This window comes from Diprion similis, chromosome 8 (assembly GCF_021155765.1).
Source record: "Diprion similis isolate iyDipSimi1 chromosome 8, iyDipSimi1.1, whole genome shotgun sequence".
NCBI lineage: Eukaryota > Metazoa > Arthropoda > Insecta > Hymenoptera > Diprionidae > Diprion > Diprion similis.
Genome location: NC_060112.1, coordinates 23,215,417 through 23,232,619, shown reverse-complemented (window position 1 = coordinate 23,232,619; position 17,203 = coordinate 23,215,417). Strand labels below are relative to the sequence as shown.

General features: G+C 39.3%; 2 protein-coding genes across 3 annotated transcripts; both read left to right on the top strand.

The window, feature by feature from the left end:
• The first annotated feature begins 1,858 nt into the window (after positions 1 to 1,858).
• On the top strand, positions 1,859 to 5,218 carry LOC124408778 (elongation of very long chain fatty acids protein 7-like). Of its 2 annotated transcripts, XM_046885968.1 has the most exons (6): positions 1,862 to 2,013; positions 2,470 to 2,507; positions 2,853 to 3,043; positions 4,116 to 4,196; positions 4,508 to 4,691; positions 4,779 to 5,218. In XM_046885968.1, the coding sequence occupies exons 1-6, from the start codon at positions 1,999 to 2,001 to the stop codon at positions 5,008 to 5,010; spliced, it is 741 nt and encodes a 246-aa protein (XP_046741924.1). In that variant the 5' UTR covers positions 1,862 to 1,998; the 3' UTR covers positions 5,011 to 5,218. The 2 variants fall into 2 exon arrangements, with proteins under 2 accessions (XP_046741923.1, XP_046741924.1); XM_046885967.1 differs by lacking the exon at positions 2,470 to 2,507 and having other exon boundaries at positions 1,859 to 2,013.
• A 7,326-nt stretch (positions 5,219 to 12,544) lies between these two features.
• Positions 12,545 to 16,786, top strand: LOC124408779 (elongation of very long chain fatty acids protein). Its single transcript, XM_046885969.1, has 6 exons — positions 12,545 to 13,121; positions 14,341 to 14,531; positions 14,712 to 14,798; positions 14,878 to 14,934; positions 16,040 to 16,282; positions 16,381 to 16,786. Exons 1-6 carry the CDS (start codon positions 13,061 to 13,063, stop codon positions 16,537 to 16,539), a joined length of 798 nt encoding a protein of 265 aa, XP_046741925.1. The 5' UTR covers positions 12,545 to 13,060; the 3' UTR covers positions 16,540 to 16,786.
• The last annotated feature ends 417 nt before the right edge of the window (positions 16,787 to 17,203 follow it).

Below are 17,203 nucleotides of genomic sequence, written 5' to 3'. Positions count from 1 at the left end.
AATAGGCACACGTCGGTACGTTGAATTTAAAACTTGGCAATTTGCATCGCTCTGTAAAATCCTCGCACTTCAGTTTAAAAAGCTAAAAATGGACGGCGTTACTGTATTTTTCCACAGCCGAGTTTCAAGGTTCTAAAAAAGCGTCTAACAAACACTGTAATTGCAATGCAATAATCGTAGAAGGAAAACAAGTCGCACAATGTCACATCGCGATTCGGTCGCCTTTTATTGGTGATCTATTCATTGGTAGATGTGCAAAAAATTTCATTCGAAAACTATTATTGCCAAGCTTAATTCGGCGAATCTATTGATCTTCAAAAATCTTCAACCACAACAATTCACTGTAAGATTTGTTCCGAAGAACGATACAATTTCTATGAGATTAAGAAAAGAAAAAGTAGAGGACTAAGATTGTTCAAAAAAGAAATTTCGTATTGATTCACCGGAAACTGGAACGAGTAACACAGCTTCGAGTATACTCTACCGATATATGAGTATAAAAAAATAAATAAATAAGTAAGAAAATAATTAAGGGAATACTTTGACTCTAAAACGTCTTGTTCTGAGAAAAATATCGAACATTGAAGACATTTTGCACTTACACAGCGTACATTTTAATTAATTCCGTTTCGATTGTCACACGGATGTGGCCGGAAGGGCTTGCAGGGGAAACCGTTCAGCGACCGCGTCGCCGACGTGTGTAAATGTCAAGTTTGCAACAGTCATTAATCGGTTGTGAGTTATACTCATACGAACTGTCACTTGCCGTCCGAGCGATTTGCAAAAGCGCGAAGGCCGAATTGCACGAATTATTGCTTTTCACCCTGAGTGAAGACCGTCGACTCATTGTTAACGACGAGGAGGCAGTAGCCGACCAGGAATCGACCAATAGGCAAGGAAAAAACGGCACATAAATTAATTTGAATAAAATTGGCGTTCCTTCTTTAAATTGAAAAAAATAAATGACGCGCGAGGTTCCTTAACGTCAATGGATGATGCTTGTGTACGATGAGTTGCGCATATTGCGTTGCACCAGGAATCGTTTTTTCCTTGAGGTCTTGTAAATTCATTGCTTATACCGTCCCGATTAAAATATTATAATCAGGAGAAAACCTGAAATAAATAATATACGACGTTGAAAAAACTCACCTGCAGGGGTCGCGATCTCCGGCAGTAATCAATAGATCAAATGCAATCGACTTGCAAGTACAACGTCCGAACAAGCAGCTATAAATGTGTACACTTGATCATCTTGATATTTTGGAAAGTCGGAAAAAATATGCGTGTTGCAAAAGTACATGATTTTTAACCGAATTCTCATCTCCGATCGATTCCGTTTATCACGATGAATCGCGGGTAGATCGGCAGGGGTTGGATCATCTGAGCTTGACGTCCCGATTACGTCTCCCAGGAGGCTTTAAAGGGACGCTTCTACTCCCAAGCTAAGCGATCGGCAAATCCCGGACGGTCATTAATCCGTACATTCGAGTACGCGCATAATTTTCAATCGCTGTAAACACAATGGTCACTTAATTTTGTCCAGGCTAAACGACACCTCAGTCTTGTCGAACACTTCGTGGCAGTTGGGTGGGTCTGGAGGGATTGTTAAAAAAAACGGAAACGTCAATCACCCCCGTCGCGTTGGATTTCAATGATTTCTTACTCCCTCTCTCTATCTCTCTGGTTCTCTCTATCGCTCTCTCTGTCACTTCCAAATCTGAAAAAGTGATACAGAATTAGAAAATCACATTACTGAGAAAATAGAAAGAATTGAAACATTTATTCTTCTATTATTTCCTTTGTTCTTGTTTTTTTTTTTTATTTCTTTATGTGCGTGTCTGTGAGTGTCTTTTTTTCACGTTTTTTCATAAAAATTACTCTCGTCATTCGAAAATTCGATTTTTCTTCATTTCTGCAGTGTATGTTCGGAGCCGGGAGTGTGATATTGAAAAATGGCAACCATCATCAGGGCTTTGTTGAACGGCTATCACTGGTTCAATGTTGAACTGGCAGGTAATTATTATACATCATTATTCGTTGCTTTCGTTCGAAAGCAATAGAGACGTTTGACTGGTAGTTATAAATAGAAGAGAAAAAAAAATGGAAAACAGAAACAGCAATCCTGCTTCGCGAATAATTTTCGCGAACTAATCGGTCGGCGTGTTTGTCGATTATAAATGTATCATATTTTATTAAAATGAGACGGCATTTTCGTTTTTCATTTCAATGCAGGAAAAATAAAAACAAGACTTTCTATTCGATCATACGAAGAGATGCGGCCTCTATCGACTAATGAAATTGATTTTTGTCAAGGGATAAATTGCACTGAATCTTCTGATTTTTGATTATTTTTCGTTCACTTATGTTCGTCATTTAAAAAATAACTTCGTGTTGTATTTTTATGAATTTCCAAGGTCGATAGAGGCAACCTTCTTGTGATTGACAGAAGATCTCGTTTTTAATTTCCAGACATCCGGGGGAGGGATAAGCCGTAGTCAAAAACAAAGGTTTGTATCACGGCCTTGCTTGCAGGAAGCATGAAAATTCGGATCAAAAATCTTGACGATGAATTCTTGTTTAATTACCGGAAGCGAAGATCACGGAGGGGCGGGTGAAAAATTACAACAATTATAATAACGTTAAATTCAGGAATTATCAGCGGAGTTTTCATCAGGATACTTTGGAATCTCTGCTTCTTCCCTCACGAAAAAAAACCTCACTTGGGTGTGAATTCGCACGACCAATTCATATATAATGCTAAATTCCCATGCAACAAAAGTTGAAGGTGCGACCTTATACCCAAACTGAGGTTTTTTCTTCTTTTTCTTATTTTCCATCAATTTTCTCCAAAGATCCAAGAACGCAGTCGTGGTTTCTCATTGGGTCACCTTGGCCTATCCTGGGCTTGATAATTTTCTACATTCATTTCGTGGTGTCCCTCGGGCCGAGATTGATGAAAGACAGGAAACCGTTCAACCTGGACAGGGTGATGCAAATATACAACGTCGCACAAATAATAGTGTCAGCATACCTGCTTTACAAGGTAAATATGCTAAAACTGAACGAAACAAAAAAAAAATCAGATCAATTTTACTGGTATTACAGTATACAGAACTCGCACCCTGAAGGTTCCGTACAAACTTGATTATGTTTTTTTTTTATGTAATATAACGACAAATTAACTATTTCCGGAATTTTTCCTTTACGTGTGCTGTGAGACCGTGTTTTTCTCAAAATTTCATAACTCTAGGTCAACAGGAAATATATACCCTTAATGTTTTGTTGAGTGAGTTTGCGAGTATCAAAATATGTGGCATAGATGGATCTATCTATTGATCTGGTATCTATTGATTGCGATGACTTAGATACTTGAATTTTTCACACCTCCAAGTGACCGTAGACCTCAGTATTTGGTATTAATTTCAACTTGATACCTCGATCCGTTCTTAAGAAAAAGAGCCTTGACAGACGGACAACGAAGTGATCCTGTGAGGGTTCCATTTTTATCTTCTAAGGTACGGAACCCTAAAAAAGGACAGAAAAAAGCTTTTCTACTTTCTTCGTACGTAAGAACTTCCTGTCGTTGTTCTTTCGCGCAAATTGAAAGCTGGTAAGCTCGACGTTTGCCAGTCACGCTCCTAAGGTTAACGAGCACCGAACGCGTGCGTGTATGCTCGGTGGAGAAGCATCAGGCGTTTTATCAGACTCGCAAACTTCACGATATGATAGCATGTTATTCGTAAAAAAATCTCAAGGCTGATTTAACAAAGGTTAAATCCTTCTAAATCCAGACAACTGGTTTTAAATTTCACTGACTGACATTAACTGGCTTATCGTTGACGATTGGCCATGGGGCAAATGTCGATTGATGAAACGCAGCTGGACTTTGGTAATATTCACCGTGAATTGCCTAAATGCAGGCGAATGTTGGCAAAATGTATTTCGAATTGCATACACGCAGGCGAATTTCAGTAAATCGTATTCTGGATTGCATAAATGCAGGCGGTTTCATTCTACGTAAAATCGCCAATGTGACATTTCCTCGAAGTAATCGAGTACATAATTAGGGTTATATCGGTTTATCCAGCTTTTTCAAATTCTTCTTTCTTTTTCAGGCACTCGTTTTAGCCTGGCTCTGGGATTACAGTTACGTCTGTCAACCCGTCGACTATTCGAAGACTCCAAAAGCAATCGAGGTACCGTTTTTGATTTGAAAATAAAAAAGAACAGAACTGTTCCCACGTCAAAAAAACAGAGTTATGAAAATCCGTAAAGTCTATGAATTTCACAGAGCTCGTTTGCGAGTGAAACCAAGTCGAAACAGTGTACAATCTGTAAAGTATTAAAACTTTAGAGGGGGGGGGGGGGTCCTAAATCTTTGATTCAACACTTTTTACTACTTTGATAATAAAAAAATCCTCTGATATTGTTATATTGTGATTCTCGATCATAAAGGATAAATTACACACCAAAGAACAAACGTTTTTTTTTCTCTAATTTTCAACAGATCGCAGCGACTGTCTGGCTCTACTTCATAGTGAAGTTGATAGACCTGTTGGACACGGTGTTTTTCGTCTTACGGAAAAAGCAGAGCCAAATATCGTTCCTCCACGTCTACCACCACGCCGGAATGGTGTTAGGCACATGGGGTGGCGTCAAGTACCTCGCAGGCGGACACGGGACCTTCCTAGGTGGGCTTTGCTTCTCTTCTTTATATTTGGTCTTATATATTACATTAATAAAACTGACCGCCTCCTTCCATCCGCCGATTCTTCCAGGAGTGATAAATTCTTTCGTGCACGTAATAATGTACTCGCATTACCTTGCAACATCACTAAGGTCCAGCAAGCCATGGTGGAAGAAGCACATAACGCAACTGCAGCTATTACAGTTCGTGCTTATACTGTTTCACTTCATGCAGCTGTTGTGGGTTCAGGACTGTGGATACCCAAGGTGGACGGCGCTGATTTTCGTACCGCAAAACCTATTCATGATCGTGCTATTTGGTGATTTTTACTACAAAACTTATATAAAGAAGCCGGTGGCTAAGAAACAACCGGAACAAAACGGCGTCTCGAAGAAGAGCATTCCCAACGACAAATTCAACTAGCCCGGAACAAAATCTCCAAGACTCACTCTAATATGTCTATATATAAACGTCATCCTCGCCTCATTTCAGAAACTGAGTATATAGTCATTCATTTGTCGAGATAATGATCAAAACCGAAGACCGGAGACAGAAACGAGATATGAAAAAAAAAAAAAAAAAAAACTGGCAACATATTACATGCTTTCTTTCAATCTCAAAAACTTTGACAGTTTTCGCTGGCAGTTGTATTCAATATCGACAGTTATCAAAATTTTTTAGGTTAGATGGATCGCGGCGACTTGTCGCCTGAATATGTGACGGTTGGTCATCCTGGCAAACAACTGTTTTCGAGTTATAGCGCATGCGCATTAAATTTCAGTAGACTTCGGACCATGCACTCGTTAGAAATTCACGTATAAATAACGTATATACATATATACGTGATATATTATACGTAACTATATATGTATATGTATCATTGTAAGTGAGAAATTAAACAAATGCAGTGTGTAACGAAAAATAAATTGAACTAAAAACGGTTTTTCACGGACATGCAGCAGTATAATGAGTTCGCAAACGTTGAACGATCTGTAACTTTTATCCAACAGACAATAACCCAAAAAATATACATCATTGCAGTGTGAAGACATTTCGTTATTTATACCGTCTCAACATTTTTCATAATTCGTTCGAATATTTGGCTCGTTTTCGGAAGTGGATATAGCTAATGCACCACGGGTTTCGTACTTTTTTTCACCCTTTCGCGGCTGTACCATCGTCTTTACCATCGCTGCCACGAGAACGAGCCAGCCTTCCGGATAATTTTTTAAAGATATCAAAAGAGTTGAGACAGGGATTTTTTTTCACGGCTCCGCGTCTGTTTGCCAATATTGACAAAGACTTGCGTCAGCTCAATGTCAATATCTCGAACGCTGCGTGTTCCCCTTACGTAACCCTTAAGTGTGTGTGTGTTTATTGATTATTGGTAATATCTAAAAAGCAACAAGTTGCGACCGTCTTTTTTCTTTCTTGACTTTTGGTTTTCCTCATAATTGGTTAATTTTTTCCACACTTACATGTCATGCTCGATGAGACAATCTTAAGGGGATGCTATAGTCAGTTTTTACTCACCGTGTGAAATATTACTTATTTTGATTGTTACCTACGCTTACGCATTACCGAACCAAAAATTTTGCAATACCGAACAAAAACATGCGAATACTTTTTTGTTTCAAGTTAAGATAACGCCAGGAAATGTGTTCCTGCAATAAGTAGTGATTGAATTACAGAAATATATTTTCTGGCATTATTGTTGCGTAAAATAAAACTTCCCTTAAATATTCGTATTCGTCATTGTATGCAGAATGGTGCCGTCATTAGCTTTTTTGCGTTTGTGATACGCGAACGTGTGTAACAGTTGAAATAAGTGATATTTCACTCGGTCGGTAAAGACTGACTATAGCATAATCTGAAGTCAAGTCACGTGAATGCTTTTCCTTTGCGGCTACCTTGTTTCTGATTCTAAACAAAGTGCGAATTCGATTCTACACGAATTATGCGACAACAACTGGCGATGCAGCCTACGTGAGAGACTGCTAGTCATTGTTGTATAATTTTTATAGAATCGAACTCGCATTTTCATTCGGATCGAAAACAAGGGAAACGGAAAGAGAAAGCATCGATCAAGATCGGTGGTCGTCGAGGCCGTTGACGTCTTACCTCACGAAAATTATAGAACTCAATCGTATAAGGAAATTATAGAGGGAATTTGAAATTGACTCTGTCGGACAGGAAAATAAATTCGTTGAAGAAATAAAATAAAATAAATTTATAATCAGTATTTACAGCTACTACTCATGATCTTTCTTTCTCTATATATGCTTTATTGCAAGGGAGTTAAAGCGTTGCCGGAATTATTCAAGTTTTGGAAATTCTGTCGAGAGGCGCCTTGCATGGCATCAAAACTCTATCCTTACGAAATGACTCAAAGATTCTACGTTTTGAAAGCAGCCTCCCGCCTTACCAACGGCAATTCATGCAGCATGCAAAAATCACGAAAACAAGCAGTCTTCGTATCCAAAAATCGGTGATTCGTGATTTCCGTGGTCAGTTCTTTTCTAACGAAGCTGATGATCATAGATGACCGATATTTTGTAGCCTACAAGCGATCGTGATGCTGGAAGCCGAGAATGAACTTGACCGAGGTGAGATCTATAAAAAATTTTCAAGGTTTAAATAGCATAACGATGGCCTTCACGCGGCTCGGAGTTATCGTTGAATAAAATTAGGTAACGGTCAATGATGTATCTACATATTAACGCCGCCGCCGAGCATTTATCGTCACGGAAAAGTTATCAGTTCGAGGAAATTTACGGGTGGGCAATCAAAATTCTTTGTGAGAAGAAAGAGGAGAAGGAATAAAGCGATTAAAGACGGTAGAATTAGTGCACTTCATTCGATTTATATGTATAACTTTGAGACGCTAATGACGATCGATAATGATTTTTTTTAATTCAATGCGTATAGCGAGTGATTAGTTCAACTTCCGGAACTGTAACCTTTGCTTTCTCTTTTTTTCGTATCTTTCATCATAACCGTTTCTATTTTCAATGACAAAAATTCCCAAGTGGAATAACATCCAGGAAGAAAATTTCAAAATTACAATATTTTTTCAAGATTTCACGCATCGAGTACCATTTTTTAAAATGAAACGCAGATAATAATGGAATAAAGAAACCTTATAACAATCTAAAGTAGCTAGTAGATATAAAATATAACAGTAATAAAGTCCTAAGATTTTTACTAACGTGAGACAATGTTTTTATCTTCAGCTAATTAAAGCGTTATCCTGAATAATTCGCATTAATTATACCTTTCAAATCTCAAATTCACGACAGGAGTTTACTGCTAATGGGATCAGCACTTACGATTAACCGCGAAGGCGTCATAGTGGCGTCAAGCGTCTCCGTGTCCTGCTTAAATTTTTTTAATACAAGACATAGTTATACTGCATAATAAATCACATTGATTCGGTAATCTCGAAATTGCGTATTTGGACTCAAAATGGTACATTATATGGCAAGAGAATAATCTAGTTTAAAAGATAGACTTTTTAAAAATGAACCTAGATTTTTGAAACCTTGGCATATATAATAAATATAATACAAATAATTGTCTGGCATTTATTTTATATTAGCAACATCAACAATTCACGTGATAATCAATTATAACGCAGAAAAATACAGAGTGAGGTAGAAAAGAAAGAGACAAAACCAGACTTAGATTAGTCGCCGATGATGTGATGTGGCATTAACTTCGGTATCAAGCAATATTTTCGTGAAAATATTAGAGTCGTGCATGGTAACGCGTCATGCTTGTCAAGACTAAGGTTAGCAATTAGAAAAACAAACGTCTGTCTTCTTTCTCTTAAGCCCATTTTATTCCATTTTATTAGATTGACATCATATTTTTAACCTATTATGTGTATGTTTTACGACGTTAATTTCTCATGCTGCCTTAGGGGACTTATCCCAAGGTAAATTAATTCCAATTCTAATTCCAATTCTAATTCTAATTCCCGTTTACTTTCTCTCGCTCACTCTCTCTCTCTCTCTCTCTCTTTCGCTCTCTTTTCAAACCTTATGAAAATGTTGGTGTTCGCCGTGCTCGCGTAACACGCTGCAACACAAGCACCGAAGAATCCTAAGAATCATATTACAGTAAATTAAACAGCAGACGCTTTTTCCTACTTTCTGTTACACATTTGCGTCGCATTCGAGAAATCAGTCCCACCAAATGCCACATACCGAGAGTTAAGATGTTACACATCAAACGAAATGAAAAATTCGGAGTTGGTTGTACTTGGAGGGCCTTTTTAGGAAAACACCATGATAACTTTAACATTATTATTTTCTGTATGCACCCTGCCATGACTATTCCTACCTATACAGCATCTCTGTGCAACTATATCTGCACTACCTCTGTAATCGAGCAATCAAATTACCGTTTTACAGCCTATTTTTTTTTTTTCTCAACTGGTTTTTGGAAAATAAAATAGTGTTTTTTGAAATTTTACATACTCAATCTACATCTACTGTAGAATATTGTGTGAGATTTTTCCTGTCACTGTATACAGATATTTCCATTGCGGTGTAAATTGACGATGTGAGATAGATATTATCCACTCGTAATTAAAAACGTTAATTGAAAGACGTTATTATTATTGCTGCAATCTTATCATTCATCATTTTCAGCGTCATTCTAGCGATATTTTTTTACGTGTAAAAGGTAAAAGTACAATCGGACACAGTGCGAGTTTGTTTATAATTATTACATGAGTCGGTCATATTTTTTATTGTGTTTTCTATTCATTCTTATCGAGTGAAACTTTATTGAAAATTTTATCCTAACATATAAGTTGAGGAAACTTTTCTTGAGGTTATATTATACAATATAAAGAATACAGCTTAGAAATCATCCATTTAATACGTTTGCCAAATTGTTACTTCGCTTAAAAATGTTCCAAAAATAATCATAATATTAAGAGTCCTCTTTTAATGAAGTTATTCATTAGAAATTGCTAAATGAATGCGGTTATAACATGCAAGGTTACATAAATGTGATTGCCTCTAACAAGGACGAGAGGAGGGGCAGGGAGCGCTGGGTTAGAAACTATTAAATTTGTGTAACGTTATTTTAGAATGGCCTCTTAGCTCGTGGGATACAAAATAAAATTTGTGAAAAATTTGAAAAAATTTTAAACACAAGGTTTTGTATTCTCAAATTTTATGAAGATAATAAATTGTTAGTGTATTCCGTCCATCCTCTGACAATCAATAGCGATTGATTAAGGCTCTCATATCAATTATGTTTGTAAGTAAAATTCAGATGCAATTTAAACATTTCGTGAAAAATAAAATCCTCTAATTATGCATAGCCGGCGAATATAATTTACAGGTTTCGAGGAAATGATCATAACCGCAAACCTTTCAGATCGAACAGGAAAAACTCGTTAGGTATGTATGTATTACGTCAATATTGGCAATAAATATAAAAGAATATCAAAAAATTAATAACGAATCTAAAATAAATTATAAAAATAAATCTTACGAGGTCAAAATATCACTTGCCGCCTAAAAAAGTATTTATTCCCGACTTTCCGCACAATTAGCAGCATTGCCAAAATTTTTTCAATTGGCAATGTCAGAGAGAATTCGAGGTTCACTCGAGGTCAACAAGGATACAACGTTCATCCCGCAAATTTCAACCTTACAAGATTCCGACTCGCATGATCCGCTCATTTTTCGGTAACCTTCAGGATTTCGCGACCCTCGCGAATTACGGAGCGTAGAAATTTTCTCGCGCACTGTGTATAAGCATGCCTGAACATGAACTAAGAGACGAATTCAAGAATGACCAATAATAATCGATTTTCGATTAAATCGTTTTTTACTCCCATAAACGACGCTGTGGAATATAAATTCATGTGAGTAAAATATTAATTATCATCATCGTCTTACTAACCGACTAACTGTTTGATATAATAAGTGGAATCGAAAAATGTTTCTAATGAAACTATAAATTATCAAATAACTTTTCCGCTATTAAGACTCCATACCGATGAAATTATAGTTTGAAAAAAATACGAAATAATCGATCACATGGTTCATTTTTACTACTTAAATCCAGCCGTGTTAGATTATTTTTTGGACTTGATTAATCGACGCATCGTTTAGTTTTACCATAATGACCATCACCAGAGCTAAGACCTCGCTTTCCGGGTCAAAATCATCAGCTGTTTACTCGACCATAAATAATAAGACCGGCAAGCGACAGCTCGAGTTACCGATCCTTCCATTCACCATTCGTCACATGTCCGTGTAATTTACGCGCTTTGACGGAAAAAAGGTTCAACTGAGACAGTAACAAAAGGTGCTGACTGTACACACGTGCAGATGAATGCGCATACAAGTCGAAAAATTGCGCAACTCGGCCTTTCCGTATGTATCAGCTCGCGCTCTCCTCCTCGAGCAAATCCCTTAATCTTTATTCATAGCAAATAAGAGAAAACCGCAGCATATTATTACCATTTTGTCGGTAAATAAAAATACTGGTCTGCTGGCCACAGCGTGTCTGATATGTATATTAGCAAATCGACGATAATTCTGAGGTCATAACGCAGCGCGGAATTAATTTCTGTAATTCTATACGACTGTATTGAAAAAAAAAAAGAATTCTTCTTTATCCTCAACAAAAAATCATTCGCAGAAATAACATTTATTGGCTCCACACCCAAAAAGATAAATTATAAAGTCAACGATCTTCTCTGCTTGATTGATCGGGAATCTTCTGTTTTTATCGTCATCTTTTTGATCATCTTAATGAAACTTAGGATTATATTTTCTTTGATAAAGACAAACGCATGGATTGCAATTATCTTTCCTCTTGTACAGAGGAATTTTTCGTATGAATACTCTTATTTTCATCGTCGTATTATTGGTCGTATGAGAATACAAAGTACGAGAAACGATTTTTAGTCGAATGCGAAAACTGCACAGCGTGAGAATCGTCAAGGTATTCCGCGACTTAACACGTAAAAGTTCCAATCGCACTGCGATTTATACTTTTTCAATTTCAAATTATACGCAATATGATTCGGCACCGTGTCGCAGACCGATCAAGGCCCAATCTTAACCGCATTAAATTCCAGTCACCCGTGAGTCGTTCAAAATGCGCATATTTTGACCGGTCCAAAAAATGTCGAAATCGGTGCAACAGATGCAGGATCGCATAATCGGCAGAAACGTGCGGTAACGAATTCTAATTTCACTTCCTCTGCTCGCCGAAAGGTTTACATTCACACAGGCGAGTGTTGTCCCATTGCCAATATTATGCATTCGTTTGGCACTTTTACGTCCCATCAGCTATTGACACACCCGTCTGACGCATATTTGGACAAAGATTAGAGCGAGCGATATCCACTGCCGTCGGCATGTAAAATGGAGCCGATTGTCGCGGCTTTGAAATCCCCTCCGAAGCGTATTTCTTCTCCATCTTTCTTGCTTCGATCGACATTTTCGACGAGAAGCATTGACCGCTAAATGTCACGGTCTTAAAAACATTTCGCCTCACTTTCAGCCACGGATTCGACCTAAAAGTCGGCCTTGCTGGCCGCTGCATCCCAGCTGCAGCCTAAAAGGTGTCAGAGACGTTTAAACCGTTGATATAAAATGTCTGTAAATCGTTCGGAAGGTAACCGGTGTACTTTTATGGTCCATCTCTTTTGACGCATGTGATTCAAGGGCCCGAAGCGTGTGAGTAATCGAGAAAAACCCAGCGGCAAAGAGATCTTCGAGTAACAAAATTTCCCAGCCTGATCAGAACGGTTCGGAAATTCCGAATATTTGAGAAATCATCAAATATGGGCCTTTTATGCAAATGCCGGGTATCTGGTTCTCGAAACCGCGATTATTCGTCGGTAATTTTCTGGCTTTGGGGGAGCCGCGAGATGAATCCCCGGGATGGCCCAATCGGTTCAAAGATCGATGGTCAATTGCCTATCCTTGGGCCTTGGATTGACCAGCGATTGGCCGAGACGCGGTTCCGCGGGCTATATAGCCACCCGGCAAACAGATTTTTGGGTCAGACGGACCAAAGTTGGCTCCGCAAACATCCGCCATCGCCCCCCGATTGTGGTTCGAAGTACTTGAGCAGAAGAGACACTGCCGAGCACGTCATTCATTGTCGGTCGAACCGCCGTGGTGAGAAGGTGAGCGAGTGCAGCGAGAGACCTGGAAGCGAGCCATCCTTGTCGAGGATGTACTGAACTTGGAGTTCCCGACAAACATTCGAAAAACAGGATCATCGAGTCCCTGACATCCGGTATAACACCGTCCGGATAAAGCCCCTCTGCAGAGTCCTGATCGACTTCGGAGTCCATTTGCCCAGGAGACCAAACACCCCGGTACCAAAATGGCGAGCCTGATACGCATGGTGGTCAGCAACTACAATGAAATACTCGAGTCAAACAAGGGTGAGTACAAGGGTTGCTTGCTCCTTGCAGTTCTTCAACGTTATGGATACCGTCACCTTTCGGTCAGTCATGTAGTTCCGACCTTCTCCGTTTGTGATTACCAATTATCGTGTTCCACTAGTGTAAGCACATTCTTGAACGACGCATGGAGTTTGCTTGGACTTAATTGCTCTACTTAATGCAATTTTCTGCACACAGTGCAGTCGTCGTTTCACTGAATTCACGGCTCCCCTCTATCGGCATCGACACTTGTCATCCCATATCGCGCTCCACTGGCCCACAACCAGCTCGAGTAATTATAATAACGATAACCGCGTCGATTATAGTAATATTCACGTTACGTCAGAAGGCGGTATTGAAGTACTTCACTTTTGCTTTCTCATCAATTTTCGTTTGTTATGTATAGCAGGCAAGGTTACAACGGTGGAACCCGAGTCCCGATCATAGACACATAAAAATAGAGCGTGGGAGTACGGAGGTGGCTTGTTCGTAAATAGGTAAAAAAATTCTCAGCCTGATCACGCATTCTATTCTTATATGTCTATGGCCTGAATCACCGATGAAATTCCATCCATCAATTTTCGTATTGAGAAAAAAATCGGTGTCCCAAAATTATGAATGAACGTGGCTTACCTCTGAATGGAAATTAGCGAGCGAGTAGCCTCTTTTGTCCTGTGATCTCGATAAATTTTACCCCATTCTTCAGTGCCGCTGCTTCCTTGTTTTTTTTTTTTTTTTTTTTTTCTTTCTATCCTGACCATCGATATCTCTAGGTCGACGGAATAGCATATAAGACACAGAAATCCGATGGCCGCTAGTGCATGCAGGTCTAAATTTATTGAGGAACCGCGCCAATTGTCCGGAAGTGTCTGCGAATGTTCTTTTTTCATTGCATAAGTGACCGAAATGACGTGAGCTCCAAATTCATGGATCATGTCGTCAATCACTAATTTATGACACACTTACGTGTTCGTCCGGGATTTCCACCGTTTGGATTCACTCGGTCATCGATGTGTTTACACAGTCCAATTGGTAAAGCTAACGCGATGGAATTGGATCTCTCGTTTAACGACGTTACTTCTTGGGTAAATTCTGTGACGACCGAGATAAAAGAAAAGAACAAGAAGCGAATGGATCACCTTTGCACTTGTCATTTAAGAGCAAGTCCATTGGCGGCATTACTTTTTAGGCATTGTTGGTGAATGAAAAATCGTTCCAGATCCAATGGTGGACACGTGGCCTCTGATGGGGTCTCCTGCTCCAGTCCTTGCCATCCTGGCCTTGTACCTGACCTTCGTACTGAAGGTTGGCCCGAAGATCATGGCGAATCGGCCGGCGTTTGAGCTTAAGACCCTCATGATACTCTACAACGGTGCTCAAGTGATCTTCAGCCTGTGGTTGTGTTCCCTGGTGAGACAAACATGAGTAATGACCCAATGCGTACGAGAGACGTTGTAATTTACGCAAATTCGAGGCCTTTTCTATTCTTCTCGCGATATTCTACCTATTCACTAAGGCGAAACAAAAGCTTTTTTTTTTTTCATACTTTTACTACGTAACGCGTGTAACGTTTGTCTATATTTTCCACAGACGTTCCAAGTTGACTTGTTGCAGTTGATTCTCGTTGAAGGATGTACTCACGGGGAAAAAGTCGTGAACAATCCGCTTCAGCTTGCGGTAATTATCTCAACTTCCCATGTAAAACTCAGATCAAGTCATATCTATATTTCACCGACGTTTCTACTCCTGGTTTCAGCTCTCGACAGGTGCCTGGTGGTATTTCTTCGCCAAGATCACCGAGCTCCTCGATACCGTGAGTGTATTTTTTTTCACCTCTACGTTTAAGTGCCTTCAGCATACATAACGGGTAGCATATTTCAAGTGAGTCGTAACCGTTTGAGTGCGATATTTGAAACTGACTCCAAACGTGCAAGCTGCAGACCGCAACAGTTAGAGGATAAACACTCGACCTGGATCCTGGATCACACCAGTACCGTTCGGCTCAAGGTGCTTATAAAGAAGCGTTGTACATCTCGAAAACGCGGGGATGCAAAACTACTATACCGCTCAAGCGATCATAGTGAAACTTGGGCAGTTGAGGCCTTATTTTGGCGAAAAGTGGAGCGTCCTTTTACTTTTTCATAATTTTGAAAATAATTTTACAGATTGGTTATCACTCACAGAAATTGGCCAAATTATCACAGTTGCACTGAATGGATCGACCTATCCGGTATGATGCCACTCGGCGGTGGTGAAACACACATTTTGAGCCCAGTCTCATGAGATTTGATGGTGAAATGACGAAATGACAGCTGATCTGGTTTTCGATTACGAAGTACACCGAAATCTCATTTTGGCGACATTTGTTACCGATCTTTCATGCATGTCGGTAATTTTTTACCGACATCTCACGTATACATTACCGGCATGCGCGTAATGTCGGTAACAAATGTCGCCAAAATGAGATTTCGGTGTCCTTCGTAATCGAAAACCAAATCAGCTGCCATTTCGTCATTTCACCATCAAATCTCATGGGACTGGACTCAAAATGTGTGTTTCATCACCGCCGAGTGGCATCATACCGGATAGTTCGATCCATTCAGTGCAACTGTGAAAATTTGGCCAATTTCTGTGAGTGGTAACCAATCTGTAAATTTTTTTTCAAAATTTTGAAAAAACAAAAGAACGCTCCACTTTTTGCCAAAATAAGGCATTAATTGCCCAAGTTTCACTCTGATCGCTTGAGCGGTATAGGAGTTTTGCGTCCCCGCGTTTTCGAGGTGTACAACGGGTATTTATAAGCACCTTAAACTGCGCTCTGCAAAATCGCTCTCGTTTGACTTTGGGCAGTGAAATTCAACCTTTCCAGGCTTCAGTTCCAGATACGGTCTCAAAATCTGACCAAATCCTTTTTCCAGGTCTTCTTCGTCCTCCGTAAGAAGCAGAACCAGGTGACCTTCCTCCACGTCTATCATCACACGATAACCGCGCTGTTCTCCTGGTGCTACCTGAAGCTGCTGCCAGGTGAGCAAGGCATAGTCATCGGTTTCCTCAACTCCATGGTCCACGTCGTTATGTATTCTTACTACATGATCGCGGCACTGGGTCCCGCATACCGGAAGTACCTCTGGTGGAAGAAGTACATGACCTGGATGCAGCTGGTGAGTCGATTTCGGTCTCGGTTTTGCCTTCCGAGGCGCTGTTGCATCGCTAACGGATCGTTGTCACTCACCGTGTCTTTTGTCTTCTATCCTTTCAGATTCAGTTCGGCATGATGCTCAGCTACCTTACTTATCTCCTGGCGATAGACTGCAAACTACCGAAGGCTCTGACTTACTTCTTTGCGACGAACGTCACGATATTCATTTACCTGTTCAGCGATTTTTACAGAAAATCTTACACAAAGAAGACGGCTTAGAGCGAGCACTCTTGCAGAGACTTCTTTCGATCGAGGATCGATGGACCGTTACTTGCGATGCATATTTCTGCAGTGACTGGTTATGTTTTTGCGTCACAATGGTCTGCACGCGATGCCGTAAGACACGGTCCGCTATATTCAATAGATTGTACAAAGCCTATGTCGTAAGTTTATTTCTTAAGATGTTCAGCCGTCCGCGTATATATATATATGTATATATATATAATTATCGGGTAAAAAGTCAAATATGTTACGTATCAACATGCAATTGTTCGAAAACAATTTGCCATCGAATCATATTTTTCATTCATCGAACATTGTGTTCATTCAGGGTTTAAAAGGTAGGATCATCGGCACACAAGATCTGAATAGTAATTATAATGAGCGAGATAATTGCGAGAGACGAAAAGAAAATTCACTCGTTAAATCTTCACATCGCTATAATAATAATAATAATAATAATAATGTGAGTAAAAATTTCATTTCAGATGAAACAGATGCGATTTTTCGTATGAGCCGATGTTTGTCTTGTTAATTATTCTTTAAGTTCGATCTTAATATCTATTTATTTGATGGCAATAATATATCTAAGTCGTGATGTAACGGAATATATAAATCCAGTCGTATTCACGTAATATAATACCTAGCATAAAATTCAAATGAA